The 27,473-nt window shown below is 38.4% G+C and overlaps 1 protein-coding gene across 2 annotated transcripts; it reads left to right on the forward strand.

Moving 5' to 3' along the window:
• Window positions 1-1,644: 1,644 nt before the first annotated feature.
• On the forward strand, window positions 1,645-27,430 carry cdc27 (cell division cycle 27). 2 transcript variants are annotated; one of them, XM_052138665.1, is made up of 19 exons: window positions 1,645-1,793; window positions 2,926-3,001; window positions 4,973-5,120; window positions 7,743-7,868; window positions 10,960-11,057; window positions 11,176-11,348; window positions 11,487-11,701; window positions 18,532-18,643; window positions 19,611-19,726; window positions 19,871-19,970; window positions 21,906-22,110; window positions 22,255-22,427; window positions 22,593-22,745; window positions 22,868-23,076; window positions 23,325-23,442; window positions 23,700-23,828; window positions 23,949-24,023; window positions 24,129-24,294; window positions 25,949-27,430. In XM_052138665.1, exons 1-19 carry the CDS (start codon window positions 1,767-1,769, stop codon window positions 26,035-26,037), a joined length of 2,508 nt encoding a protein of 835 aa, XP_051994625.1. In that variant the 5' UTR covers window positions 1,645-1,766; the 3' UTR covers window positions 26,038-27,430. The 2 variants fall into 2 exon arrangements, with proteins under 2 accessions (XP_051994625.1, XP_051994626.1); XM_052138666.1 differs by having other exon boundaries at window positions 25,952-27,430.
• The last annotated feature ends 43 nt before the right edge of the window (window positions 27,431-27,473 follow it).

The raw sequence follows: 27,473 nt of genomic DNA on the forward strand, positions 1-27,473 counted from the left end.
ATTTTTTTTGCTTGTTGTCATCAGATATTGTCAAGATATGCTATACTGAAATGAACGAATGCAAAAATATATAGTACTGTGCAAAAATTATAGACCATCTTGTATCTTGTTTAAAGCAATATTTCAATATTCATTTATTAAAGCACATATAAAATTTTAATGCATTTAATGATCCTATTTAAAGCTGAAGAATGTAACTTTCTGTTAAAATACTTTTTCCTATCCCAACTTAATTTGCAGAGACAAATATAAGTCGGCCATTAATAGGTTCATTTTCTCAAAAACTGTGAACAGTCTTTCATAGGTGCACTATGAAAATGGCTCTGTTTCTTTTAAACCACCGGCTTAGAGCCACCCCAACAACGTGACTCAACCAATGGCATAATTTGGGGGCAGGACTCTCACTTTGTTTGACCAATGGCAGATGGGGTAACATGTTCAGAAATCTGTTTCGAAAACAATGTTTATTTATGCACTAGTGGTGCAGAAATTACATACTTAAAGTTATAATTCACCCAAATATGATTTACTCACCCTCATGCCATCCCAGATGTGTATGACTTTCTTTATTCTGCTGAACACAAACAAAGTTTTTTAGAAGAAAATCTCAGCTCTGTAGGTCCATACAATGCAAGTGAATGGGCACTACAATTTTGAAGCTCCAAAAAGCACTTAAAGGCAGCGTAAAATTAATCCATAAGACTCTAGTGGTTAAATCTATATCTTCAGAAGTGATATGATAGGTGTGGGTGAGAAACAGATCAATATTTATGTTCTTTTTCACAATATATCTCCACTTTCACTTTCAAATGTATCATTTATTTTTGCTGATTTTCATTCTTCATACTGAACATATTGAAATTAAATGCTTCTTGGCTTGAACATGCTTCACAAGAATACTTCTTGTAAAACGTCCTCTCTAAGACTTGAAGCATGCACCTTGGCATCAGATAACTCTTAGCGTGCACTTCACTCGACTTTGTTCCATATCTTAAAATGTGTGTTCTGTATTACTAAAAGTTTCTTAAAAAGATAGCTGACCCAAAAAAATTTTATTATAATAATTGCATCACCTTAATGTGTTCTAAACCCATATAACTTTCTTTCTTCCATGGAACACAAAAGGCATGTTATGTCATAAGGACTAACAAGTAAAGGACCTTTCTTTAAGGTATTAGGCCTACCACAGTAGAATCTAAAGGTTTGTATGTATAATGCAGTATATCACAGTATTTGTTAGATTTAACCACTTACCAATCACTGACACCTATTTTATTTTGGAAAATTTAAGTAAATTTGACTAAAGAGGTGTTGGCCCTTTTTTTGTTGTTATTCAATATTAAAGGATTCTTTTTACAAGCAAATAAAGTCTGCGCAGGTGAAATTTTGAAAATATATATTTTGATTATAATATTATTTAATATGATATTATATATTACACTTAAATATTCATACAGTCTATACAATATAAATATTTAATGGGATTCTGGATAAAAATTGGAAAGTTTCACAATTTTATAATTTTTTTTTGATGCGATGTCTTCCTCATCGGCTGTTTCCGACATGGTTCGCCCTTTATCGTAAGGAGCACATTTGAATCGGTTGTACTCGGGTATTTCCGGATTCGCCGATAACGGTTGGAATGTTCAAATCTTAGATGCTAGAGTTGCTACTTCTGGCCTGGAGAGGATACTGAGCTAAAGAGAGCGACTGAAGAAGGAGCAAAGAAACCAAATAAAGGAGGTGAAGAGGAGCCTGGCTACGGAATGACTGTGTTGCAGGAACCTGTCCAGGTATTTAAACAAAATGTTAAAGCGGCCTTTGTATCTACGGTTGCGGGAGAAGTCGATTATCCAGCGGGAGAGACCGGATGATTGAGCGCTGCTTCCACCGCGGCCTCAGTTAGCGGCTAATGCTAATGGCCTCTGCCCTTTACTTTACACAAAACCTGCACTTAAATTCGAGATATAGAACATTTATTTTTATATACATTTCCCGTTTTAGTAAACACCGTGCTTGTCAACTCGGAGCGGATAGTTTGTAAGTAGTTTTCTGGCAGACTAATGTGTTGTGTTGCAGGTTAGCCAGGTTGTTTTATTGGGGTTTGAGTGATGTTTCTTCTTGACGGTTGTATGTAAATATCTGTAGGGGTGAAATGCATATGAACAGCGGATTTGGCTGTTTAGAGAGCTGGTGGATGCGCACAAACGTGCAATTGTATCATAAACCAGGACAAATTGAAGTGATTTGATGCGTTAGCAATACTGGAGCTGGAACCTTGAGAGATAAAACGCAACATATAGCTGTCTTTTGCATTTGGGTTTGATATGTATTGTTTGTTAATTCATTTGTGTTTTTTTAATTGCCCAACATAAATGTCAAAGGTTGTGGTTTAAGTACGTCTTTGTTAGATAGCAGCTACCAAACGGTTCATCGAGCACAGCTGTTCAACCTGAGTGCATCTGTCAAGCAAACCCGTCAATCAATTCAGATGCATACAGTGTGTACACATTGGCTGTGCCATAAAACGTAGTGCGCTGCCTGGGTAGACAGTATTTTATTCCATCTTAACGCACCTAGGATGATCAAATGCATCACATCTGTCAGTTCTCATCAGCTTGTTTCCTCCTCTTGCAACCTTTGTAGGTACTGAAATTGTTCGCTATTTCTTAATTGTCGTCAAGACAGTTGTTTGACTGATTGAATGCCATGTATGATAACCATTTCATGTTTCAGTGTCTGCATTTATAACACTATTGCAAAATAACATGACTCATGAGTATGCCAGGAATAATTGGTAAGGTACTTCTGTTTATCGTTGTCGTGGTGCATCCACTTTTCCATTACCAGTTTACACAACATATTTTTTTTAATAAATTGAGTTAAAGGGATGAAAGGTAACAGCAGCTCTGTTTTGGTCCATAGGCTGCTGTCTGGCACGCTTTGAACCACTACGCCTACCGAGATGCTGTTTTCCTGGCAGAGAGGCTCTATGCTGAGGGTAATGACACAAATTCAGACATACAACAGCTACATTTCCCCACATCCAATGAGATCTTTTTTAAGCTGAGCTAAAATATACCATTGAAATAAGATTGTGTGACCAAAAATGGAAGTTGATGTATTTATCGATTCTATACCTGTACACAAAAACATTTGAAGTATGTTACACCACCACATTATTTTGAGTATCACAGGCTTCAAATTACATCCAGAATTAGACTGTATAATAAAAACAAATAAAAATTAAAATCACATCTCAAGACTCCTGCATTCCATTCTATTGCAGTTCATCTAGTAATTTTTGAACACAATATTGTGCCATATATACACAGTGATTTGGACCAGGTGAAGCCAAAACGGGGCTTTCTTAAGACTAATTTGCTGAGGCAAACCCACCGACAATTTAGTTTTGAAAATACATTCTTTGTTAACATTTACAGCACTTTTGTTTAGTGGTTGACCGATATGGATTTTTTTTAATGGCTGATGCAGATATACAGAGAGCAGGGTGGCCGATACAATGCCGATATATCACACAATTTAATAACAAACATTAAATTGCTAAAAAATTATAATAATGAACTCTTAGCACTATATTTACTTAATTTCGCACAAAACTAAATTATATTGTATTTTAAATGGTAGATAGCAGTTTCTTCTGATTTTTCTTTAGTCATAAAATTTTTGTAATTTATTTGCACATGAAGAAATTGTTAACATAAGAAAAAAGAAAATAACTGTACTCACAGTGGTCCAGCAACCATGGATGGCATGTCCAGGTTAGCAATCGCATTTACTCCAAAAATATAGAATCAAACCAATTGTACATACAGTGCATAGTGAATAAGACATTTACATATAGCACACGTGAAGCACTTTTACTTTGGGCTGCTTCCAAAAACAAAGGCAGCTGACTTACTACCTTTCTGCCTAATCAGTTTATGGAGTAACTGACAGCTGTTTTGAATTAATGGAACTCTTAAGGAAACTTGTCTCTGAACAGTTTGAAAAGCACCTTGTCCTACCTCCACATACAGCCTTGAGGAAACATTTTCCTTGTTTTGGGCACAGCCTTGAAGTTGCACTCACACGCTCATGTGGATCCATCGCAAGCCTCAATCTCCTGACAGTTTAAACTGCCTGTATCGCCTACTTGGATTGTCAAAGATGGACCGCCATGATTTGTGAATGAGAGGAACTTTTTATCCTGAAATAATTTTTTCTGGCTGAAAGAATATACATGCTTCAGAGGAAGATATTAGATGAGTGCTCAACAGGAACAAAACGCTGGATTTTTGTGAATTACATGTTTTTAAACTAGATATTTGCAGATGTATATAATAGAAGTTTTATTGAAATTTGCCTTTTATCATTAGAAATGTTACAGGGAACTGTTGAGGAGAGGCTGATTGAATACGTGCTCTAGAGGTAAATAAATACTCCACAGGATGCTGGATTTGCTCCATTTTTGTGAGGTTGGTTTATTACGTCTGTTTAAAGAGATATACACATATTTGCAGATGGTATATGATATTAGTTTTATTGATATTTGCCTTTTTCCTCATTAGACAAGACAGGGAACTGCAGGGAACTGTTGAGGAGAGAGAGAGAATGAAACAGACGAGCACTTTAACATTATGAGCTCAAACGCGTCTGCCGCGGCTCATGTAATCCATTTAAATGACACTGTGTTGCACACCGGTCTATTATTGTAGTAACAAGATGGCATGTAACAACAGAACAAACCGTGACTGGTCGTTTACATGTTTCAGTCGCTTCACATGCCAGCAAGCAATTTCCGGCATCCTGAAGAAAGAAATCAGCCAAACGGGAAAATGTATCGGCCTCAGCGATATATCGGTCGACCACTACTTCTGTTCTCCTTGTGCAGATATAAGTCGTTTAGTTTAAATAGTTTCAATAAACTGGAGTGAAATATTCTCAATTCTCTTCTTTTTTCACCTATCAGTTCACTCTGAGGAGGCACTCTTCTTGCTGGCCACCTGCTACTACCGTTCAGGGAGAGCTTACAAGGCCTACAACCTCCTGAAAGGACACAGCTGCACCACGCCACAATGCAAATATCTCCTTGCCAAGTGCTGTGTTGAACTGAGCAAGTATGGATGACTAATAATTCCTAAATCACAACCCATGCCAATGAGCTTGTGTTTATCTCATTCAAAAGCTGTTACAATAGTGGAGGGAAATTATTTGTGAGCAAAGGAAATTATGTATCCTGAGATGTCCTTCTATCTGCTGCTTCACTGGAGATGGATGATGGTTAAGTAATTTAGTAGGGAATAATGTACAGTCAAATGTTAATCGCAAAATAAACCCAGTAAGGTTCTTGCAGGGCTCTACAGTGAGAGTGTTTCACTCACATTTGCAAGTGGAAATTACTGTGTGGGAATGTGAAAAATAATTTGGCTACAACGGTGCGAGTGACATCTTACACCTGAATTTATGAACTTCTGTAATACCATCAGAATAATAACTCTCTAATGCAGGGGTCGGCAACCTATGGCACGCTTACCAGCATTGGTACGCGGAGGGGTAATCACTGGCACTCTTTCAACGGCGAGTGAGGAGTAGGCCATTTTATTTACCTGAAATGCCGCACTTGCATTATAATCTATATCTTGATGTAATCCTTCCACATAATCAAGCTGCATGTTTTCATAAACTGAATGGGAGACTTAACAAAAAGTTAAAATGTGACGAGACTGCAGTATACCAAACAGACTCGTGCAGCATGTGCAGGCCATTCACGCATCACGAGTCGGCAGAGCTTCTCTTTCGGTTTATCGCACAAGTAAGTTAGGTATCAAAATTTGGTAGTGAAGACTTTTTTTTTGATACTCGATTGTTTAGAGGCAATTTGATCGGTGCCTAAAATGTATCGAACTCGATACCCAGCCCTATTAAAATATAAATTAAACCTGGAAATAAAGTTTTAGTAATTTGCAGGTGCGATTCACCGAAAAGGGCCAAATAGTTGATCAGCTTGTGATGCGCAAATGGCTTGCACGAGTCTCGTCACACTTTAATAATGTTTAGCCTCCCATTCAGCTCATGAAAACAGGAATGGTAGTTTAGGAATGGATAACATCAAGATGTAGATTGGAATGCAGGTGCAAAAACTTCATATAAATAAAATAGCTTACTCCTATCTTGCTGTTGCTTGCGTACTAGTTATTACCCCTCTGTGTGATTTTGAAAAATGTATGACATCGTTCACACAATTTTGCGATCATTAATCAATTAAGCAAATTTGTGACATTACCTGCATTTACTCATTTTGTGCAAAAGGACAGGTTTTCTTTCATTAAATCACAAGATGCTTTCATTATAACATAATCTTCATGTTTTGGTCAAATTTCTCACTCAAACTGTTATGCTTATAATACAATTTGTAATGAATATATCATATTAAATTAGAAAAATGCTAAATAGAAACACTTTCACAAGTGGACTCAAACTTCTGAACTCTAATGCATATAACCTTATATAAAAATACTTTTAAAAGTGATTTCATTCTAGTTATTTTTGCATCAAAAGTGCTGTTTTCTCACTTTAATATACCTGAGGCAATGCTCTTGAAGACACGCTCTATCTTTCTCCCTTTCTCACACTAACGCATACCGAAAGAGAGTTAAGCAGCGTAGGCAGACGTACCAAGGAAGATGGTTTTATAGTTTCTTGCTTGTTTTTTATCTGTCAAAATAGCAAAAAGTATTTGAATTATCCATCAATGTTTTCAAATTTGTTAAATGACGGATTTCTTAAAAACTAGGTGCTCATGCGCCAGACACTGAAAAAGTAGCGATAGCTGGCGCATTGATTGTAGATGGTTGTCTAGCGCATGTTTGCATAGAAAAACAATTACAAAAACACCAAATACAAATGCAAAACCAGGCAGCTTCAATGGTTATGGTTACTGAGATTAAGAGAGTAGTATTCGGCTGGTCATGTGATTCTAACATGGCAGCCTCAATGTGCAGACCCTCTCCATGTATAATGAAACAGTTTTTGTAAGGTAACTGATTCAACTGGAGTGCTCATTTTAATGTGAGTTTGCATGATTTCCTACATATATTGCAAAATTACAATTAATGTATTTTAGGAGTTAAATCTTTTCAATCAGGAAAAAATTACTAAGTGCAGCTTAAATACCTGCTTGTGCAAATCTATGTTGTGTTGTGACACATTAACAGTTAACAGTCTGACATTTGACGCTTAAGGGGGTTTATTTCGCAGAAATGACCATCTGACTACATTATCTTGCTTATTGCACAGCCAGATTAATTGGACATGAAATATTAATTTGCATTGAAATGATTTTATTATATACGGATAAAGAGACCATAGAGTCATACGAAAGACATGAAACTAGCATGGACAACGATCAGTTTAGTGGTCATTGTACAAAACTATTTGACAGATTTCTTCAAATAACCCTTCAGAATCAAATATTCCCAAGAGCCATGTAATAATGTAATGTAATAGAAGATGTCAATCAAAAGGATTAATTGGATATAAAGCCATAGATCTCATTATATATGAATACTGCAGCAGGGTGAAGTGGCTTCACTCCCTTCAAAAACTGCATCTTGAGAGAGACTGCATCCTGTATTCATTATTTTGGCTTTCAGGACTGGAGAATTGATTGTCTTTATTTTTTTTTTTAATGCAAATTTTACGTTTTTGCAGTTTTTAGTTATTTGCAATTCATCTGTCAGGTTGGCAGAGGGGGAACAGATCCTGACTGGAGGAGTCCTGAACAAACAGAAGAGCCAAGATGACATCATTACTGAATTTGGAGACTCAGCCTGCTTCACACTGGCACTACTGGGACATATCTACTGGTAAGTCAAGCTTGTTTGGCTACTTACCATAATCATTTGCTTATAGAGTTTCATGAGTTTAATCTGTTGAAATGAGTTGCCCACTTGTTTTGGTATTAAATAGATTTACCTGCTGAAATTAGTCAGATTGTTGTTTAACTGGAAAATAAGGATTGAGAGGCTGAAATGTCTGCAGACATTTCAGGAGAGTGATATTTTATATATAAACCTTATTTATATACTATATTAAGCAGGGATGCACCGAAATTTCAGCTGCCGAAAATCTTCGGCCGAAAAAGGCACTTTCGGTTTTTGGCCGAAAATATATACCTCCTCGCCCCGCCGCTCAGTGCTCAGATTTCACTCTGGATCGATCTAGCCCTTATCACAGTGCTACCCAACAAAGGTCGATCATGTCAGCGGTGTGGAAATTCTTCAAAGTTTCTGATAAGGACATCAAATTTGCGATCTGCGGTGTTTGTTCAGCAGAAATTTCAAGAGGGGGTACGCTGCCAAATAACTTTTCCATGACAGGTTTGATACACCTCCTAAAAACACGGCATCCAATTCAATATACAGAGTACAGCAAGTGATTCTACAGGAAAGTGCCCCGATCCACAGCAGTGCCACAACTAGCGCAGCTACACCACAACTTGAGACGTATCTAGCTGAACTACCCATTGCCAGAAGCGACAATCCCCTTGACTACTGGCGCATAAACAAAGACCGCTTTCCTTTGCTTGCGCGGATTGCACACAGGTATTTATCTGCCCCAAGCACCAGCACAGAGAGTGAGACAGTTCAGTGCAGCATCTCATGTTCTTGATGAGCTTGAGAAAATTTAGCAACTTTTGTTCTTGAAGAGAAACCTATCACTTGTACATTTTATAGAAAGCCGTCCAATATGATGTGTATAGCAATTACATAAAAATTTGTGTAGCCTTGCAACATTTGTTCTTCACTTGAGGCTACATCTGTTTACAGTTTGAGGTTGGATTTAGATCTGTTACTGCTGTCATGCACTGTTGTTTTGCCCAATTTTCACTTAAAGTAGACATACGTTTACATAAACAGAATAGAGGCCCTCTGCCATTTTGTGTTTTGCCTATTTTTTTAATTAAAAAGACTTGCATATTTAAACTTTTTGAAAGATGCTAGCTAAGTTCATTACTTGACTGTTGTTTGGCATATAATAGTTTTCTAAAACTTTACATTATTTGGATAATTGTTAATAAAATCTGTAAAATGTGATTGTTACAGAACTGAATAAAGAATAATAATATTTAATAATGTTTTAATATATTTTCTGTCCAATTTTGATCATTTTATTGGTTTGTAGTTTTTCAATTCATATTCATTAAATTCATGAAATTAATGAAAAAGTATAATATTAATACAATTATACACCAAAAATATATTGTTTTTTTTATATCGGTAAATAGTCTGTTTCGGTTTTCGGCCAAGTGCATCCTGGAGTTTCGGTTTCGGCCCAGAATTTTTATTTCGGTGCATCCCTAATATTAAGTCCATAACTTACTATATTACTTAATATAGTATTTGTGATATATGTAATAGTAAGTTGCTTTGGTCATTGTTTCTCAGGAAATTCTATTATTAGAGAAATGACTTTGATTACACCCCTGTTTGTGTGTTCGTATGTATTATACCTCTTACTGTTATAACTGATTTATGAACAGGATTTGCCTTTATTATCCTGATAAAATCAATATGACCATGTATCATTTCAGTATTGGTCAGCACTGGTTCTTACCAGCAGGTATATCATATAAACTGATGAGCCGAAACATTATGACCACTCACAAGTGAAGCAAATAACATTAATCATCTCCTAACAAGGCCACATGTTAAGGTTTGTGTAGATTAGATGGTAAGCGAACAATACGTTCTCATAGTCAACGTGTTCAATTCAGGAGTAAAGACCTCAGCAACTTTGACATGGGTCAAATTGTTGTGGTTAGATGACTAGGTCAGAGAATATCTGAAATGGCAAGGCTTGTGGGGTGTTCATCAGTGGTGAGTGCCTACCAACAGTGGTCTGGGGAGGGACAAACAACAAACTTGCGACAGGGTGCTGGGTGCCCAAGACTCATCTATGCGCGAGGGCAACGGAGGCTATCCTGTCTGGTCCGAACTGACAGAAGGCCTAATGTGGCACAAGTCACATAAAATTTGAACGATGGTTACTGGAGGACTGTGTCACAACATGCAGTGCATCGCACCCTGCTGCTTGTAGGGCTGCGTAGCCACAGACGGGTCAAGAGTGCCCATGATGACCCCAGTCCACCTGCAGTGGGCATGCAAGTGTTGGAACTGGATCTTCGAGCAGTGGAAGAAGGTGACCTGGTCCGATGAGTCCCATTTTCATTTACGTCACGTGGACGGCCGTGTGTGTGTGCGCCGTTTACCTGGGGAAGTGATGGCACCAGGATGCACTGTGGGAAGACAAGTTGGTGGAGGGAATATGATTCTCTGGACAATGTTCTGCTGGAAAACTGGGTCCGGCCATTCATGTGGATGCCAATTTGACATGTGCCACCTACCTAAACATCGTTGCAGACCAGTCATTTCCCTTCATGACAATGGTATTTCCTGATGGCCTCTTTTAGCAGGATAATGCGCCCTGCCACACCGCACACATTGTGTGGGAATGGTTTGAGGAACATGATGAAGAGTTCAAGAGCTCAAGGTGCCTCCAACTTCCCCAGATCTCAATCTGATTGAGCATCTGTGGGATGTCCTGGACCAACAAGTCTGATCCATGGTGGCTCCACCTTGCAACTTACAGGACTTGAAGGATCTGCTGCTAATGTCTTGATGCCAGATACCACAGGAAACCTTCAGGGGTCTTGTAGAGTACATGTCTCGGTGGGTAGGTGGTGTTTTGGCAAACACGAAGGACCAACAGCATATTAGGCAGGTGGTCATAATGTGCATATATTAGGCAGTTTTAGTTTTTATGCATAGATTCCCTTGTGTAATTGCACCGAGTGTTGTCACAAATTGCTTTTCTCTTTCTTTCCCTCAAATTGTTGGCCACCTGTCATGAGGTTGATAGTTCTCAAGACTAAATCCTATTTCCTTGTGTTTGCAGCAAAACAGATCGGTTAGCAAAAGGAGCTGAATGCTACCAAAAGAGCATGAGCGAGAACCCTTTCCTGTGGTCTCCATTCGAGTCTCTCTGTCAGATCGGTAAGTTTAGTGAAGTCTCATTATTAATTGGGATAACCAAAAGAACTTAATCTACAGAATGATCAACTGAGTCCCTGTGGAGAGGGAACACAATAATGTGATTTAAACTGTGCTGCAGGGGAGCGACCGGATCCAGAACAGATCTTTAGATTGACCTCCTTGCAGAGCTTCAGTGGGGGCAGCGGAGGAGGCATCCTACCTACTCCTATCAGCCCTGCACACACACCTAGCAACAACATGGGTCACCGGCAAGTCGATACGGTCCTAATGGAGACCCCCCAGGACACACTAGTATGCCTCGCATCTGATCTTGAATGTGGTTTTTAATGTCTTATGTAGGGATATATTTACTTAAACTGGTATTGGAAATTTCATTTAAAAACATCTCCTTAATCCTACCATGGCATTTCCTCTCTTCCATCTCTAAAGGAACTAAACCGCCTCAATCTAGAATCTTCTAACTCCAAGTACTCTTCCCTCAATACGGACTCCTCTGTGTCCTACATCGATTCCTCCATTATCTCGCCAGACTCTGTTCCACTAAGTACCAGTGGCTCACTGCTATCCAAGCAGGTACAGAATAAACCCAAGAGTGGCCGATGTCTACTGGGGGGCACGGCCACACTTAGCCCCCTCACACCAAGGTAACAACTAGCTCAATCATCTCAAAACATTCAAGTGTACATTATGACTAGAGGTGGGCGAAATGTCCAAAATCTTCATATCACAGTATGAACAATTTGATATCATGATAACGGCATACAGTTGAAGGAAGAAGTTTTCATACACAAAAAATGTTAGCCACTCCACAGATTTCATATTAGCAAACTATAGTTTTGGCAATTCATTTAGGACATCTACTTTGTGCATGACATTATTTAATTTTTCCATCAATTGTTTACAAACCGATTGTTTCACTTTTAATTGAATATATCACAATTCCAGTGGGTCAGAAGTTTACATACACCAAGTTAACTGTGCCTTTAAGCAGCTTGGAAAATTCCAGAAACAAATGTCAAGGCTTTTGACAATTAGCTAATTAGCTTCTGATAGGAGGTGTACTGAATTGGATGTGTACCTTTTGGATGTATTTTAAGGCCTACCTTCAAACTCGGCGCCTCTTTGCTTGGCATCATGAGAAAATCAGCCAAGCAAAGACCTCAGAAAAAAAATTGTGTACCTCCACGAGTCTGGTTCATCCTTGGGAGCCATTTCCAAATGCCTGATGTTACCAAGTTCATCTGTACAAACAATTGTACAGAAGTATAAATACCATGGGACCACACAGACATCATACCGTTAGAGATTAATTTAGTTTGGTGACATTTGGAAAAATGTAATCTGGTCTAATGAAACAAAAAGTGAACTGTTTGGAGGAAAAAAGGTGAGGCTTGCAGGCTGAAGAACACCATCCCAACCGTAAAGCATTTGGGTGGCAGCATCATGTTGTGGGGTGCTTTACTGCAGGAGAGACTGATGCCCTTCACAAAATAGATGGCATCATGAGGAAGGAAATTAATGTGGATATATTGAAGCAGCATCTCAAGACATCAGCCAGGAAATGGGTCTTCCAAATGGACAATGACCCCAAGCATACATCAAGTTGTGGCAAAATGTCTGAAGGACAACCAAGTCAAGTCATCAGAGTGGCCATCAGAAAGCCCACTCCTCACTCCGGAAAATTTGTGGGCAGAACTGAAAAAGCATGTGTAAGCAAGGAGGCCTAAAAATGTGACTGTTACACCAGTTCTGTCAGGAGGAGTGGACCAAAATTCCAGCAACTTTTTGTGAGAAGCTTGTGGAAGGCTACCCAAAAAGTTTGACGCATGTTAAACAATTTAAAGACAATGCTACCAAATACTAACAAAGTGTTTGTAAACTTCCGACCCACTGGGAATGCGATGAAAGAAATAAAGGCTGAAATATATAATTCTCTCTACTATTATTCTGACTTTTCAATTTTTTTTAAATAAAGTAGTGATCCTAACTGACCTAAGACAGGGAATGTTGTCTATGATTAAATGTCAGGAATTGTGAAAACCTGAGTTTTAATGTATTTGGCTAAGGTGTATGTAAACTTCTTCAACTTGACATCACAATATAGTAATGTTTTTTTTTTTCTGTAAAATCATTACAAATTGGTTTATATATTAAATAACCTATTTTAATGCCTATTTTTGTATAATACATTAATTTAAGTAAATATATTATACTCCTTTCACTTTCAACTGCTTTTATTTTCAGCAAACTTAACGTGTAAATATTTGTATGACCATAAAAAGATTCAACAATTAAGACATAAACTGAACAAGTTTCACAGACATTTGACTAACAGAAATTGAATAATGTGTCCCTAAACAAAGGGGGGGTCAAAATCAAAAGTAACAGTCAGTATCTGGTGTGGCCACCAGCTACATTAATACTTCAGTGCATCTCCAGTGCACCAGATTTGCCAATTCTTGCTGTGAGATGTTACCCCGCTTCCACCAAGGCACCTGCAAGTTCCCGGACATTTCTGGGGGGAATTGCCCTAGTCCTCACCCTCCGATCCAACCGGTCCCAGATGTGCTCAATGGGATTGAGATCCGGGCTCTTCGCTGGCCATGGCAGAACACTGACATTCCTGTCTTGCAGGAAATCATGCACAGATTAGCAGTATGGCTGGTGGAATTGTCATGCTGGAGGGTCATTTCAGGATGAGCCTGCAGGAAGGGTACCACATGAGTGAGGAGGATGTCTTGCCTGTAACGCACCATGTTGAGATTGCCTGCAATGACAAAAATCTCAGTCTGATGATCCCGCTCTAGAGTAAAGGCCTCGGTGTAACACTAATTTTTTTGATAAATGTGAGTCCGATCATCACCCCTGGTGAGACAAATCCGCGACTCGTCAGTGAAGAGCACTTTTTGCCAGTCCTGTCTGGTCCAGTGAAGGTGGGTTTGTGCCCATAGGCGATGTTGTTGCCGGTGATGTCTGTTAAGGACCTTCCTTACAACAGGCCTACAAGCCCTCAGTCCAGCCTCTCTCAGCCTATTGCGGACAGTCTGAGCACTGATGAAGGAATTGTGCTTTCCTGGTTAAACTCGGGCAGTTGTTATTGCCATCCTGTACCTGTCCCACAGGTGTGATTTTCGGATGTTCCGATCCTGTGCAGGTGTTGTTACATATGGTCTGCCACTGCGAGAATGATCAGCTGTCCTTCCTGTTTCCCTGTAGCGCTGTCTTAGGCGTCTCGCAGTACAGACATTGCAATTTATTGCCTTTGCAACATCTGCAGTCCTGATGCCTCCATGCAGCATGCCTAAGGCACGTTCAGACAGATGATATCTGACCCTGGCCATCTTTCTTTTGGTGTTTTTCAGAGTCGGTAGAAAGATCTCTTTAGTGTCCTATGTTTTTATAACTGTGACCTTAATTCCTACCGTCTGTAAGTTGTTAGTGTCTTAAACGTTCCACAGGTGCATGTTCATTAATTGTTTATGGTTTATTGAACAAGCATGGAAAATAGGACTGTCCCCTGATAGTCAACTAACCATTAGTCGATGAGAAGAGTCTTCGTCGACCAAGTTTTGATTGGTTGGTTGGTCGGGGAAAAAAAAACTCCACAGGAAAACGACAAACCAGTATTACCACTGGTTGGACGCTAGGTGGTACTATGCGATCATTTCTTTTAAGCAGGGTTAGGGTTATGCCGACAAAATAAAGATACCTTGATTTCAAACTTTGAAGTTTTATTTTTATGTTTTTTAACTAAAAGCTCAAATGAAACTGGGGAAAAACAAGTGCATTTTAAATGTGTTGAAAGATGGCTTTACAACAGTTGACAACATCTCTCTGGCAAAGAAGCTTCATCTGTAAATTCTCTACCCGTCGAGTATTTAGTTATCCAGGAAAATATATAATGTGTGTGAATAAATTAGTTTTGTTCCCTCCTTCACTGTGTGTGTGTGTGTGTGTGTGTGTGTGTGTGTATGTGTGTGTATGTATATATATATATATATATATAATATATATATATATATATATATATATATATATATATATATATATATATATATATATATATATATATATACAGGTCCTTCTCAAAAAATTAGCATATTGTGATAAAGTTCACTATTTTCCATAATGTAATGATAAAAATTAAACTGTCATATATTTTAGATTCATTGCACACCAACTGAAATATTTCAGGTCTTTTATTGTTTTAATACTGATGATTTTGGCATACAGCTCATGAAAACCCAAAATTCCTATCTCAAAAAATTAGCATATCATGAAAAGGGTCTCTAAACGAGCTATTAACCTAATCATCTGAATCAACGAATTAACTCTAAACACCTGCAAAAGATTCCTGAGGCTTTTAAAAACTCCCAGCCTGTTTCATTACTCAAAACCGCAATCATGGGTAAGACTGCCGACCTGACTGCTGTCCAGAAGGCCATCATTGACACCCTCAAGCAAGAGGGTAAGACACAGAAAGAAATTTCTGAACAAATAGGCTGTTCCCAGAGTGCTGTATCAAGGCACCTCAGTGGGAAGTCTGTGGGAAGGAAAAAGTGTGGCAAAAAACGCTGCACAACGAGAAGAGGTGACCGGACCCTGAGGAAGATTGTGGAGAAGGACCGATTCCAGACCTTGGGGACCTGCGGAAGCAGTGGACTGAGTCTGGAGTAGAAACATCCCCAGCATTCCCCAGGTCAAGCCACTTTTGAACCAGAAACAGCGGCAGAAGCGCCTGACCTGGGCTACAGAGAAGCAGCACTGGACTGTTGCTCAGTGGTCCAAAGTACTTTTTTCGGATGAAAGCAAATTTTGCATGTCATTCGAAATCAAGGTGCCAGAGTCTGGAGGAAGACTGGGGAGAAGGAAATGCCAAAATGCCTGAAGTCCAGTGTCAAGTACCCACAGTCAGTGATGGTCTGGGGTGCCATGTCAGCTGCTGGTGTTGGTCCACTGTGTTTTATCAAGGGCAGGGTCAATGCAGCTAGCTATCAGGAGATTTTGGAGCACTTCATGCTTCCATCTGCTGAAAAGCTTTATGGAGATGAAGATTTCATTTTTCAGCACGACCTGGCACCTGCTCACAGTGCCAAAACCACTGGTAAATGGTTTACTGACCATGGTAGTACTGTGCTCAATTGGCCTGCCAACTCTCCTGACCTGAACCCCATAGAGAATCTGTGGGATATTGTGAAGAGAAAGTTGAGAGACGCAAGACCCAACACTCTGGATGAGCTTAAGGCCGCTATCGAAGCATCCTGGGCCTCCATAACACCTCAGCAGTGCCACAGGCTGATTGCCTCCATGCCACGCCGCATTGAAGCAGTCATTTCTGCAAAAGGATTCCCGACCAAGTATTGAGTGCATAACTGAACATAATTATTTGAAGGTTGACTTTTTTTGGTATTAAAAACACTTCTTTTATTGGTCGGATGAAATATGCTAATTTTTTGAGATAGGAATTTTGGGTTTTCATGAGCTGTATGCCAAAATCATCAGTATTAAAACAATAAAAGACCTGAAATATTTCAGTTGGTGTGCAATGAATCTAAAATATATGAAAGTTTAATTTTTATCATGACATTATGGAAAATAATGAACTTTATCACAATATGCTAATTTTTTGAGAAGGACCTGTGTATATATATATATATATATATATATATATATATATATATGTATATATATATATATATATGTATATATATAGTTATATACACACACACACAATTACATCGGAAACCTCGGACTGAGGGATCAGTGAATATTCTTGCTTTAGTGATTTTGCATTGAAAATTTTGTAATTTATTGAAAAAATGAAAAACAAATCAAATACATTTCTAAATTCAAATTGCACTCCAAACGAAAAAGCAAATAAATAAATAATAAAGTGATGATAATATATATATATATTAGTAACCACTTTTCCATTTACCGTCAGGCAAGAATCCATCTAAACATGCAGGCAGAAAATTAGTTACACAAATGAAGATATAAAAACGATTATAAATGTAAAAATAATCATTATAATGATTATGATAATCACTGAATCATGGTTCGAGGTGAACATGTTTTTGTATTATTTTTACAGGCTGCGTGCGGAGTTACGTTGACAATAAACTGCTCTGTGGAAATAAAGTGAACTGAACTCAAATCACCTCCTGAGCTGAGATTTCTTAGGTCATTTGCAGCACTCATAAAAAAAGAAAATATAAAATAAATAATTGGAAGGAAGCAAAGAGTGAGATCCTTAGATGCGCATGTTCCACAAGACTGCATGCCTCGCTCTGTATCAGCATGTCATATGCGTATGGATGGCTTTTCTGTCATCTGTATTTAATAATATAATAAAATGTGTTTCTTCAAGCATGTATCTTTGTGTTTACGGGCAAATTATTTGTAATATTAATAATAGTCTAATAATAGTTTAATAGATTAATGGGAAAACGAGCCAACTATCGTCTTGACATTGTCCAAGGCATCAGCTATTGGCGATCACTCTGACCATCGTTGATCCCGAGATCATCGTCTGTTTACTCTACCCGAATGTGCATTTCTCTCCTATAAATTAACAAAATGTTCAGACAGTTTCTTGCTGGTTTTCCTGACACGCTCATGATCATTACAGCTTTTGCCGGTGTCGCTGCAGCTCAATTGTATGTGCGCTTGTAAAATGTATATTTTAAAGGCTCATTATTATGGTTTAGTATTCATCTGTAATGTAGAACAGTGTTAGCAATATTATATATTACATTCTTTTTCACTCAAACCATTTTCTGATGCCCCCAACATATAAGCAATTAAATTAATATCATAAACGTGCGATGACTAGTCAAATAATGACTACTAGTCGACAAGGAAAATCTTTGTTCGGGGGCAGCCCTAATGGAAAACATTGTTTAAACCCTTTACAATAAAGATATTTAATGTTATTTGAATTTGTACAAAATTATCTTTAGAATACAGTGTCCTGAAAATTGGCTGTTTCTTTTTTTTTTGCTGTGTTTTATATATATATATATATATATATATATATATATATCTCTCTTACAAACATAGTCCAGTTGACAAACATAGTCCAAGTAAAACACTACTTTTGTTTTATATCAACTATACAATAATGCAAAATTTCACATTATGCCACATTTCAGTCTAATGTTGTTGACAAATATTATTATTATAAACTTTCTTTAAGAAACTAAAGATCTTAAAGAAGATCAAGAAATATCCAATGAATATAAACACTTCTTGCAAAAATAGAAATGCTTTATATTTTTTGACCGAATTAATACGGTGTGCATCTTCCCAAAAATCAACTGATACTTTTGATTGTCACGACGATATTTATCATCATATTCTGCAGCACTAATAATAACCATTTTAACTCACGCTCTACATGGGGTTTCAATTTATTCCTACGATGGGTTTGATTAATTGGCCAAACTTTGAATTCTTATGCTTTTAATTCTAGTTTTGGAATTTTGCCCCTGGAGCCAAGTCCGGGTGACCCCAACTACTTGCAGAATTATGGTCACAGTGGGACTGGGATGGAACCACCTCCACCACCTGGCCCACCAAAGAAGGTACTTACAAACGTTAATATACTCATGTTGTGATGTCACAATCATGAGGATTTTGGAAGAACATCTTGCTTATCTTCATCTTGTGTTGTAAATATTTCAGGATGTTTACTTATCAAAAGATCAAGGAAAATATTTTTTCATTATATGTCTCCCCAAAACTCTTACTGTCTTTACACCTGGTGTTAAGTACATGGGTAATCAGGGTCTAGAATGCTTTGTGATTGGATAAGGAGGTATATGCGTGTTACCACGTTGCATTTGAGGTGTAATTGCTAATCCGTCCTGATGCATCCCGGACAGCAGCAATGCACCACCCACTTATCTTTCAATCAACTGCTGTGCTAAAACAAGAGTTTGACATTTTACAGGTTACGTGAGGCTTTAAAAGAAAATAACCTTAAAATCTGAAAATCTGAAAAAGCAAATACATCTATAAGCACAAGAACATCATGGAACTGTGTCTGGTATCTATGAGGTGCCACAGATGAAAATCACACATCTAAATCTCAGATAATACAGGTACTCCACTAAAATAAAGGAGAAATCTGCTCATAATATTTCTTTGTGCTTTATTTAATTTCAGCTGCATCTGGCAGTAACGGTGCACCAGCTTTTTTTTCTTGGTTTTTGAAAGTCTTTTCTGACCTTTTCGCAGTTTATTGTAATGACGTAACCTAAAGACAAAGTGATTGACATATGCCATCATGAAATTAGAGACCCTCCCCTTTAAAAGCCCAACACAAGTGGTCACATGAGACACATTTGAGCGCCAAGGTGTAAGAAGCATTGTGTTTCACCTGACCCCATGTGATCAGATTACTCGAGACGCATCTTAATACCAGGTGTAAAAGGAGTCATAAAGTCTTCAAAAGTGGATTTTTTTTTAGTTGCAGGCTTCATATCAAATGATAAATGGTAGATTGTCTGTTGCTTCAAGAAAGCTCAATCTTCTTTTTTCTTGTTTTAGGCCATCAGTAGAATCAGCCAAGTAGGGACAAAGTCAGTGTTTTCACAGAGTGGTAACAGCAGAGAGGTCATTCCAAACCCTTTCAACCAAACTCAGACCACAGCCCCACAGACCAGGTGCCGTGTAAATCATGCTGTCAAATCCATCCTCACATTTATGAACATTTGAGCTAGAGTAAATCTAATTCTTTTAAGCAGTTTTGACATTGAGATACGTGGCTATTTTAGTGGTTTCTCATCAAATCTCTCTCTGGTCTGTAGTACTACACCACAAGTGCTGAGCCCAACCATTGCTGCTCCACCAAATGTGCAGCCACGGCGGAGCTCAAGACTCTTCACTAGTGCCAGCTCTACTGCCAAGGTACCGCTCCACTCACAAGTGTACAGACACCTTAGATGTTGAAACTTACGAACAACTTCAGAGATACTATATGGCCACGAGTATGTGGACACCCCATTGTAATTAATGGAGTTTTGTCACTCCATTAATTCCAGTGAAGATGGATTACAATGTTACTCCATACAGTGGCATTCTATGGAATTGTGTGCTTCAAACTTTGTGGCAAAAGTTTGGGGAGAGCCCTTTTCTATTCCAGCATGACAATGTCCATCTCCACACAGTAAAGTCCATGAAGCAATTGTTTACTGCATTTGGTGTGGAACTAGGGCTGGATGATATGACGACCATGGTGGCATGATTGTTGGTGCCAGACGGGTTGGTTTAGTATTTCTGTAACTGCTGATCTTCTTGGATTTTCACACACAGCAGATTCTAGAGTTTACTCAGAATGGTGCCAAAAGCAAAAAACATCCAGTGAGCTGATGTTCTATGGACAGGAACGCCTTGTTGATGAGAGAGGTAAATGGAGAATGGCCAGACTGGTTCGAGGTGACCGAAAGGCTATAGTAACTCCGAAAACCCCTCTGTACAATTGAAGTGAGCAGAATAGCATCTCAGGATGCAAAACACTATGAACCTTGAGGAGAATGGGCTACAACAGCAGAAGACCACGATGGTCACTATATTAGGACAATAGTGTTCCTAACAAACTGCTATAGCAATATGTAAATATGTCTGTGTGCATAACCATCAGTGAGCAGGGCTTCACGTGATACTAAAAGAAATAAAGAGACATGGGCATTTTTCTGGCATGAAATTTTCATTTAAATTCAGTGACACATTCATCTTGTGTTCAGCGCTTTTAAGATTCTTCTCATCTGAAACGTGCGTTTGTGTTTCCTGTGAGTGTCTCTGGAGTCTCTCTGTAGTCCAGCAGGCCTCCCGATACTTTTGCTCCAGAAACAGGAGAGCATAGGGCGGGATCACTCATGCTACTCAAAATCACGGTGCTGACCACAAGACTGCGCAACTCATTTAAATTGTATTTGTTTTTGTTTTTAACCTTAAAGCACTATGGATGAAGTTCATCATCTCAAACAGCTACACAGCCTGACATTCTAACCACCTCTGAAGAAAACAGCTACAACATGCTATGCGGCAAAATAAAGGGGTTTTAAACTAAAAATCATCACCCTTACTGGGAAATTAATCGGACATGTTTGTCTTCAGATATTCATATATTCCAACTTAAATAATTAAGAGCCATAAGTGTTTATTTTTTATATATATATATATTTTTTATAATCCAACAAAGATATATATATAATTATTTGTTGCATTTCTTTGAGAAGATGTTACGATTCTTGAGGAAAGTTTATAATAATAATAATATTGGTCAACAACATATCAGACTGAAATGTGGCATAATGTGAAAGGCTAAAAATAATAAGAGGAAGTAGTTTTCATATTTTATTAATTGACTGGATTGTGCAAAAATAGACATTCCAATATGGTTATTTAATATAGAAACTGAAAATTGTTGTTGTGATATAAGATTTTAGTCATTTCGCCCACCCCTTTGTGGAATAACTTGACTGGCCTGCACGAAGCCCAGACCTGAACCCCATTGAAAATCTTTGGGGTGAATTGGAATGGCAATTGTGAGCCAGGCCCCATTTCCCAACATGAGTGCCGAACTCACTGATGCTCTTTTGTCTGAATGGGAGTAAATCCCTGGAGAAATGTTACTACAAAATTATAGTGGAAATCCTTCCCAGAAGACTGGATGCTGTTATTGGAGCATGGGGGAATGGATGACTTTGGTTTTTAAATCAAATGTACATCAATCACATATGGTGTCCTCTTACTTTTGGCCATATAGTATATATAGACTTTCTTTAACCATTTGTTCTGGGAATATTTGATTAACTTTCTCTTAATAATGGAATTCAATAGGAGAACAGCAAGAAGCTGAAAATGAAATTCCCCACCAAGATTCCCAACCGAAAAACAAAAACAAAAACGGGTAAAGGAGGAATCACTTCATCTAACCTGAATGAAAGCATCGAGATTCTCAAGCTAGACTCTTCCATAATGGAGGGCAAAGGCAACATCAGCACGCCGCAGTTCCAGGCCTTTAATCTACAGAAGGCAGCTGCAGGTGTCGGAGTGCTTGCTTGTTTGTAAAGATATCATAGCAAAATCTATAATTTGCCCTAAAGTGTTATGGAATTTAAATTCAGCTGAAAAAAATAGGACAAAGATGCATTGTCCTAAAATAGATTTTCTCCTCTGTTTAATTTAGATGGGCTGATGACGTTGATGCGGGATATTGGGAGGGGCTATCTCGCTCTCTGCTCGTATAACTGTAAAGAAGCCATTAACATATTAAGCCAGTTGCCTTCACATCACTACAACACAGGCTGGGTGCTAGGACAGATCGGACGAGCCCACTTTGAACTGGCTGAATACATGCAGGTGAGAGTGCTGGCTGTTTAAATCAGATTACATCAGTTACAATTTATACACTGAAGAATTTATCAATAGTGGCAAGTTCACATGAAACTTTGTCATTTTTTAGAGTGAATGTCTTTAACTAGTAGATCCCAAGACTGTATGATATGTTTGTGTTTTCCTGGTTAGGCAGAAAGAATTTTCTCAGAAGTGCGGCGTATTGAGACCTATCGAGTGGAAGGTATGGAAATCTATTCCACAACGCTCTGGCATCTGCAGAAAGATGTGGCACTCTCTGCCCTCTCTAAAGATCTTACTGATATGGACAAAAACTCACCTGAGGTAAGTTATTAAGAACTGGGCATTTGGTCTGATTTTTTTCTCAGGATAACAAGTATTGTTCAATGATCATTTATGGTTTTCTTTCTGTGTGTGTGTGTGTGTGTGTGTGTGTACACACACAGCCCTGGTGTGTAGCTGGAAACTGTTTCAGCTTGCAGCGGGAGCATGACATTGCCATTAAGTTCTTCACACGGGCCATCCAGGTGGACCCCAGCTTTGCATACGCATACACACTATTGGGGCATGAGCTGGTGCTCACAGAGGAGCTGGAAAAAGCCCTGGGCTGCTTCCGTAATGCTATCCGTCTCAATAAACGCCACTACAATGCCTGGTATGACCATGTTATTTAATCAAGAGTCTGAAAGAGCCATTAAGGAGGCCTGAAAATGCAATAGTACACAGTTTTTCCCCCCGTCATTTACGGACTTATGGTTTAGCTTTTTTTGTCAAATAAGTTGTTGTTTTTCATGTCATTCATATTAGTGGTAGCTAATTCCACTTCAAAACAAAAGACACAAAGTGATTGTCTACCACTTAAGCAATAAACCGACTCTGTTGATCCTACTCTTGCTACTCCAGGTACGGCTTGGGAATGATTTACTACAAGCAGGAGAAGTTTAACCTTGCTGAGATTCATTTCAAGAAGGCTTTGAGCATCAATCCTCAGAGCTCTGTGCTCCTCTGTCATATCGGAGTGGTGAGTAAATCTAATGCAGTACAGCTGCTGAATCTTTGAGTAACATACTCCAGTCTTGCGCTGTTGCTTATACTAAGAAATCAAAGTATAGTTGCTATGGTTTTTCTCCCCCCCACCATTTAATTTGTAGGATAATGCTGGAAATAGTCCTTTGTAGTTGTGATTATGCTTCGATACACAACTATTGTGGGGAATTTGTATTCTTTTAATTGTTTAATGACTGCATCTTTATATCCTTGCCATATGCTCTGTCTCAGGTTCAACATGCTTTGAAGAAATCGGACCATGCACTGGAGACCCTTAACAGAGCCATTAGCATCGACCCCAAGAACCCGCTATGCAAATTCCATAGGGCTTCTATTCTGTTTGCCAATGAAAAGTACAAGGTATACCTCAACTTAATATTAATCTTGACAGTTAGACTGATGTCAATGTAATTTATAGAATTTATTTTGTTACCTTTTTTTTTTCTCTATTTTTTACATTTTAAATTACTCACTTCTTAGGCGGCTCTGCAGGAGCTTGAGGAGCTGAAACAAATAGTGCCCAAAGAGTCACTAGTTTACTTCTTAATAGGAAAGGTACCTAAAAGCTCAACTGTGTTTTAAATAGGCCTATATGCTTATGTAATTATTTTATTTACTGTAAACATGTTGATTTTCTCTCATCAATTCTTGTTCTTAAAGGTCTATAAGAAGCTTGGCCAGACTCATCTGGCACTAATGAACTTTTCTTGGGCCATGGACTTGGACCCCAAAGGGGCAAATAATCAAATCAAAGAGGCCATAGATAAGCGATACCTCCCAGATGACGATGAACCGGTCACTCCTGATGACTATCCTTATTATTCAAGTAAGTCTATTACCCAGTGAGCTATCTCAGAGGCACTAAGACTGTTAAGGCCCCTTTCCCACCTACAGTCCTGGAACTTTATCCCTAGTAACTCACTTAATTTATGTATGTCTCTTACAAGGAACACCTGAGGATACTTTTCCTGTTTTGCTTTTCTCATTCACAAAAGTAACACCCTTAGGTCATCATCTAGTATCGTCCTTTTTGTCTTCTGACATTGTTTGCACACGCAATTCAATAGAAGCAGCAACAACGACAGCGATGGAGAACACCAGGATCAGAGCTACACTTTTGTTAATGCTATTTTATACAAACTTGGGTGCATCCGAAAATTTAGCCAGCTGCCTTGCAGCCTAATAAGTTAATGGTTTAACCGACAACATTAAGGAAAGTGGTCTCTGAACCGTTTAAAAAGCACCTTATTTTCATCCTACCTCATTGTACAGCCTCTGAAGGCAGCATTTTCCCTTTTTCGGACGCAGACTTTGTCTTCAGGCTAGACTAGGCACGTGATTGGTGTGTGCTGCAGCCGGAGTGAGAGGAGAGATGCCTCGATACCACGCAGTATACGCTAAACTCGGCTAACAAAAGGTTGCAAATGCACTATAAACCTATTTATCAACACAAGCTTTTACAATTAAGGCTTTTATGACTCAACATAAATTACTTTACTGAAATACTCACTCATTTACTTGAAGACGTCTTGATGCAAGTTAATGCAAGTCACGCAGTAACAGGCACGCAAAACTTCTCTCATATAAACTAGATTTCATGACTGTTACAGTTTATAATACAGATTAATTACCCACTCTCGATAAAAATCGTATTATTTATGTCCGTCATCCCAGGAAAAATGTTATGTAGTTATCCAGAAATCACGTTATCTTCCATATAGTCACATAGTACAAACAGTACAGATGCACTGAAAACTAAGAGTGTTTCCTGATTAAGACACACCCATATGTGAAACGTGATCCTCTTTGGATACTTTGTTGGTTACATGTTATTTATGTTAAGGGACATGTAAAATCAGCGCAATCCTCAAAGTAGCAGACTAGCAGCTAAAAGTTTGTTTACAAATGGCGGCTGCGGACTCCTTGCGTTTCTCAAACTATTTGTGTCATCGGTTTTTAATCAATTACAGGCTGCAGCACCTTCCACAGTCCCTCTATGACCCAAAAGTACCTACCCCATAATAGCAGCAAAAAAGGCTTTTAAAACCACTAGTTTTTCAGCTGCAAAGTGATGAAAAGTTCCTAAAACTGGCTTTAGTCCCTGTAGTGGTAAAGGGCCTTTAGACAGCTGTAGGTTTGCTGGTATTTTCTAGTGTCTTGAAATAGTTTTATGAAATGCGTATATTTACAGAGTATTTGTTTCCCTTTTTAACCCTTTTCTTTGTATACACATTTTTATTGTTGTATTGATGTACTGTATATTTATATTTGGTTTTGTATTTTGCTTTTATTCTGTAAAGTGCCTTGAGAAGTTGCCCTTTTAAAGGCACTATTGTTATTTATGTAGAAATGTGTGCTGTCATTTGCTATAATACTTGGCACCACACCAATGTCAACCCAATGTAATAACCATTTATTTAAGATGTGTTTATTTAGGGAAATGGTATTGTGCTCCATGTAACATTGTTTGTTGGTTTCAGCAGCGGAAGTGGAGGAGTCTCAGGAGAGCAGTATGACTGACGCTGATGACACACAGCTCCACACCACGGAGAGTGATGAGGTTCTGTAGCCCCCCGACACCACTTTGGACTTTCTATGAAATAATGCCAATCTGGGGGCTACTCATAGACTCCAGCTCTGATAAAGGAGGAACATGAAAAAAAGGAAAACAAACTGCTGCTAATAACAGTACCTCTTCATTTCTGTAATTTTATTTTCATCATTCATTCTTGCCTTTTTCCCCCATCATCCTTCCTGTCATCATGCCTTAGCGGTCTGCCATCGGTCTGATCTTCTGGTCCGGTCTCATCCCATTGTCACTGTCAGGCATCCTTTAGCGCAGACACAATCACTTGAAGAATTCAAGTTCTGTCTGAGCTCAAAATTCTCATACCTGCCGATTACTCCGCTGTCTTCAACCTAAGACTCAAAAAATAGAAGAAAAAAGAGCCACAGACATTCATGGCTGTTTTTGTCTTAATGTTTAGGCCTTTTATGTTATTTTATCAGCATTTACTCTGAATAAAGACCTGTGTAAGAGTTGGTAGTCCTTTGATTCCTCTCCCCACTGTTTTTATTTATCATGGTACATACTTGCAGGTAATAAAGAAGCACTTTCTGCCCACATAAAAAAGTGTTGCATATGGCTGAAGAGAATATGGCCTTATACTTAAATCTTAACTGCATATCTTCTATCAGATTGCAATATGTTAAGAAGAACAATCCTATTCTACTAAAAGTATCTAAAGGATGGAACTAATTCTGGATGATGCAGATGGTTTTCAACCGATTCAAGCTGATTGTTTGGCTTGTGTGTGAGTGATGCTTAGCACTTCCTATGTTTTACAATTTTTTTTGTCTTGAGCAGAACAGTTTTCAACCCTCACAGTCACCTGTATTTTATGTCCCCAAAAGAAACGTAATATAGCTTCGGGACATTCTGAATCCACATGCCTGGCTGCAAGACCTTGATTAGAGAATTGTTGATTTAAATCACAGGTGTCAAACTCAGTTCCTGGAGGGCCACAGTCCAGCAGATTTTAGCTGTAACCCTGATTAAACACACAAAGCAGCTAATTAATGTCTTCAGGAGTGCTTGAAGATTACAAGGAGGCATGTTAGTAAAAGGCTGGAGCTAAACTGCAGGGCTGTGGCCCTCCAGGAACTAAGTTTGACACCCCTGATAAACTTCTGGGTGCGTGTTCCCCATCTCCTTTAGTCAAGTGTTTAGAAAACAAGGCTACAGTGTCCAAATTAACACAATATTGTATGGCACAGTGACCAGTGGTCAGACTTGAGACAATTTTCTGAAATGTTGGTGCTGTTGAGGACAATACTGATGAACGTGCACAAAGTATCTTTCATGGATTTTATTTGACCAGAACATGTTTATTATTATAAAAATGTTTTTGATCTCTGCTAAATGCTTCTTATTGTAGATTTTAAGGAATTAAAAGGTTATAGAATAAACCACTTTGAAAGTCCTGATGTGGTCATTGAAGGAAA

Source organism: Xyrauchen texanus, chromosome 12 (genome assembly GCF_025860055.1).
Source record: "Xyrauchen texanus isolate HMW12.3.18 chromosome 12, RBS_HiC_50CHRs, whole genome shotgun sequence".
NCBI lineage: Eukaryota > Metazoa > Chordata > Actinopteri > Cypriniformes > Catostomidae > Xyrauchen > Xyrauchen texanus.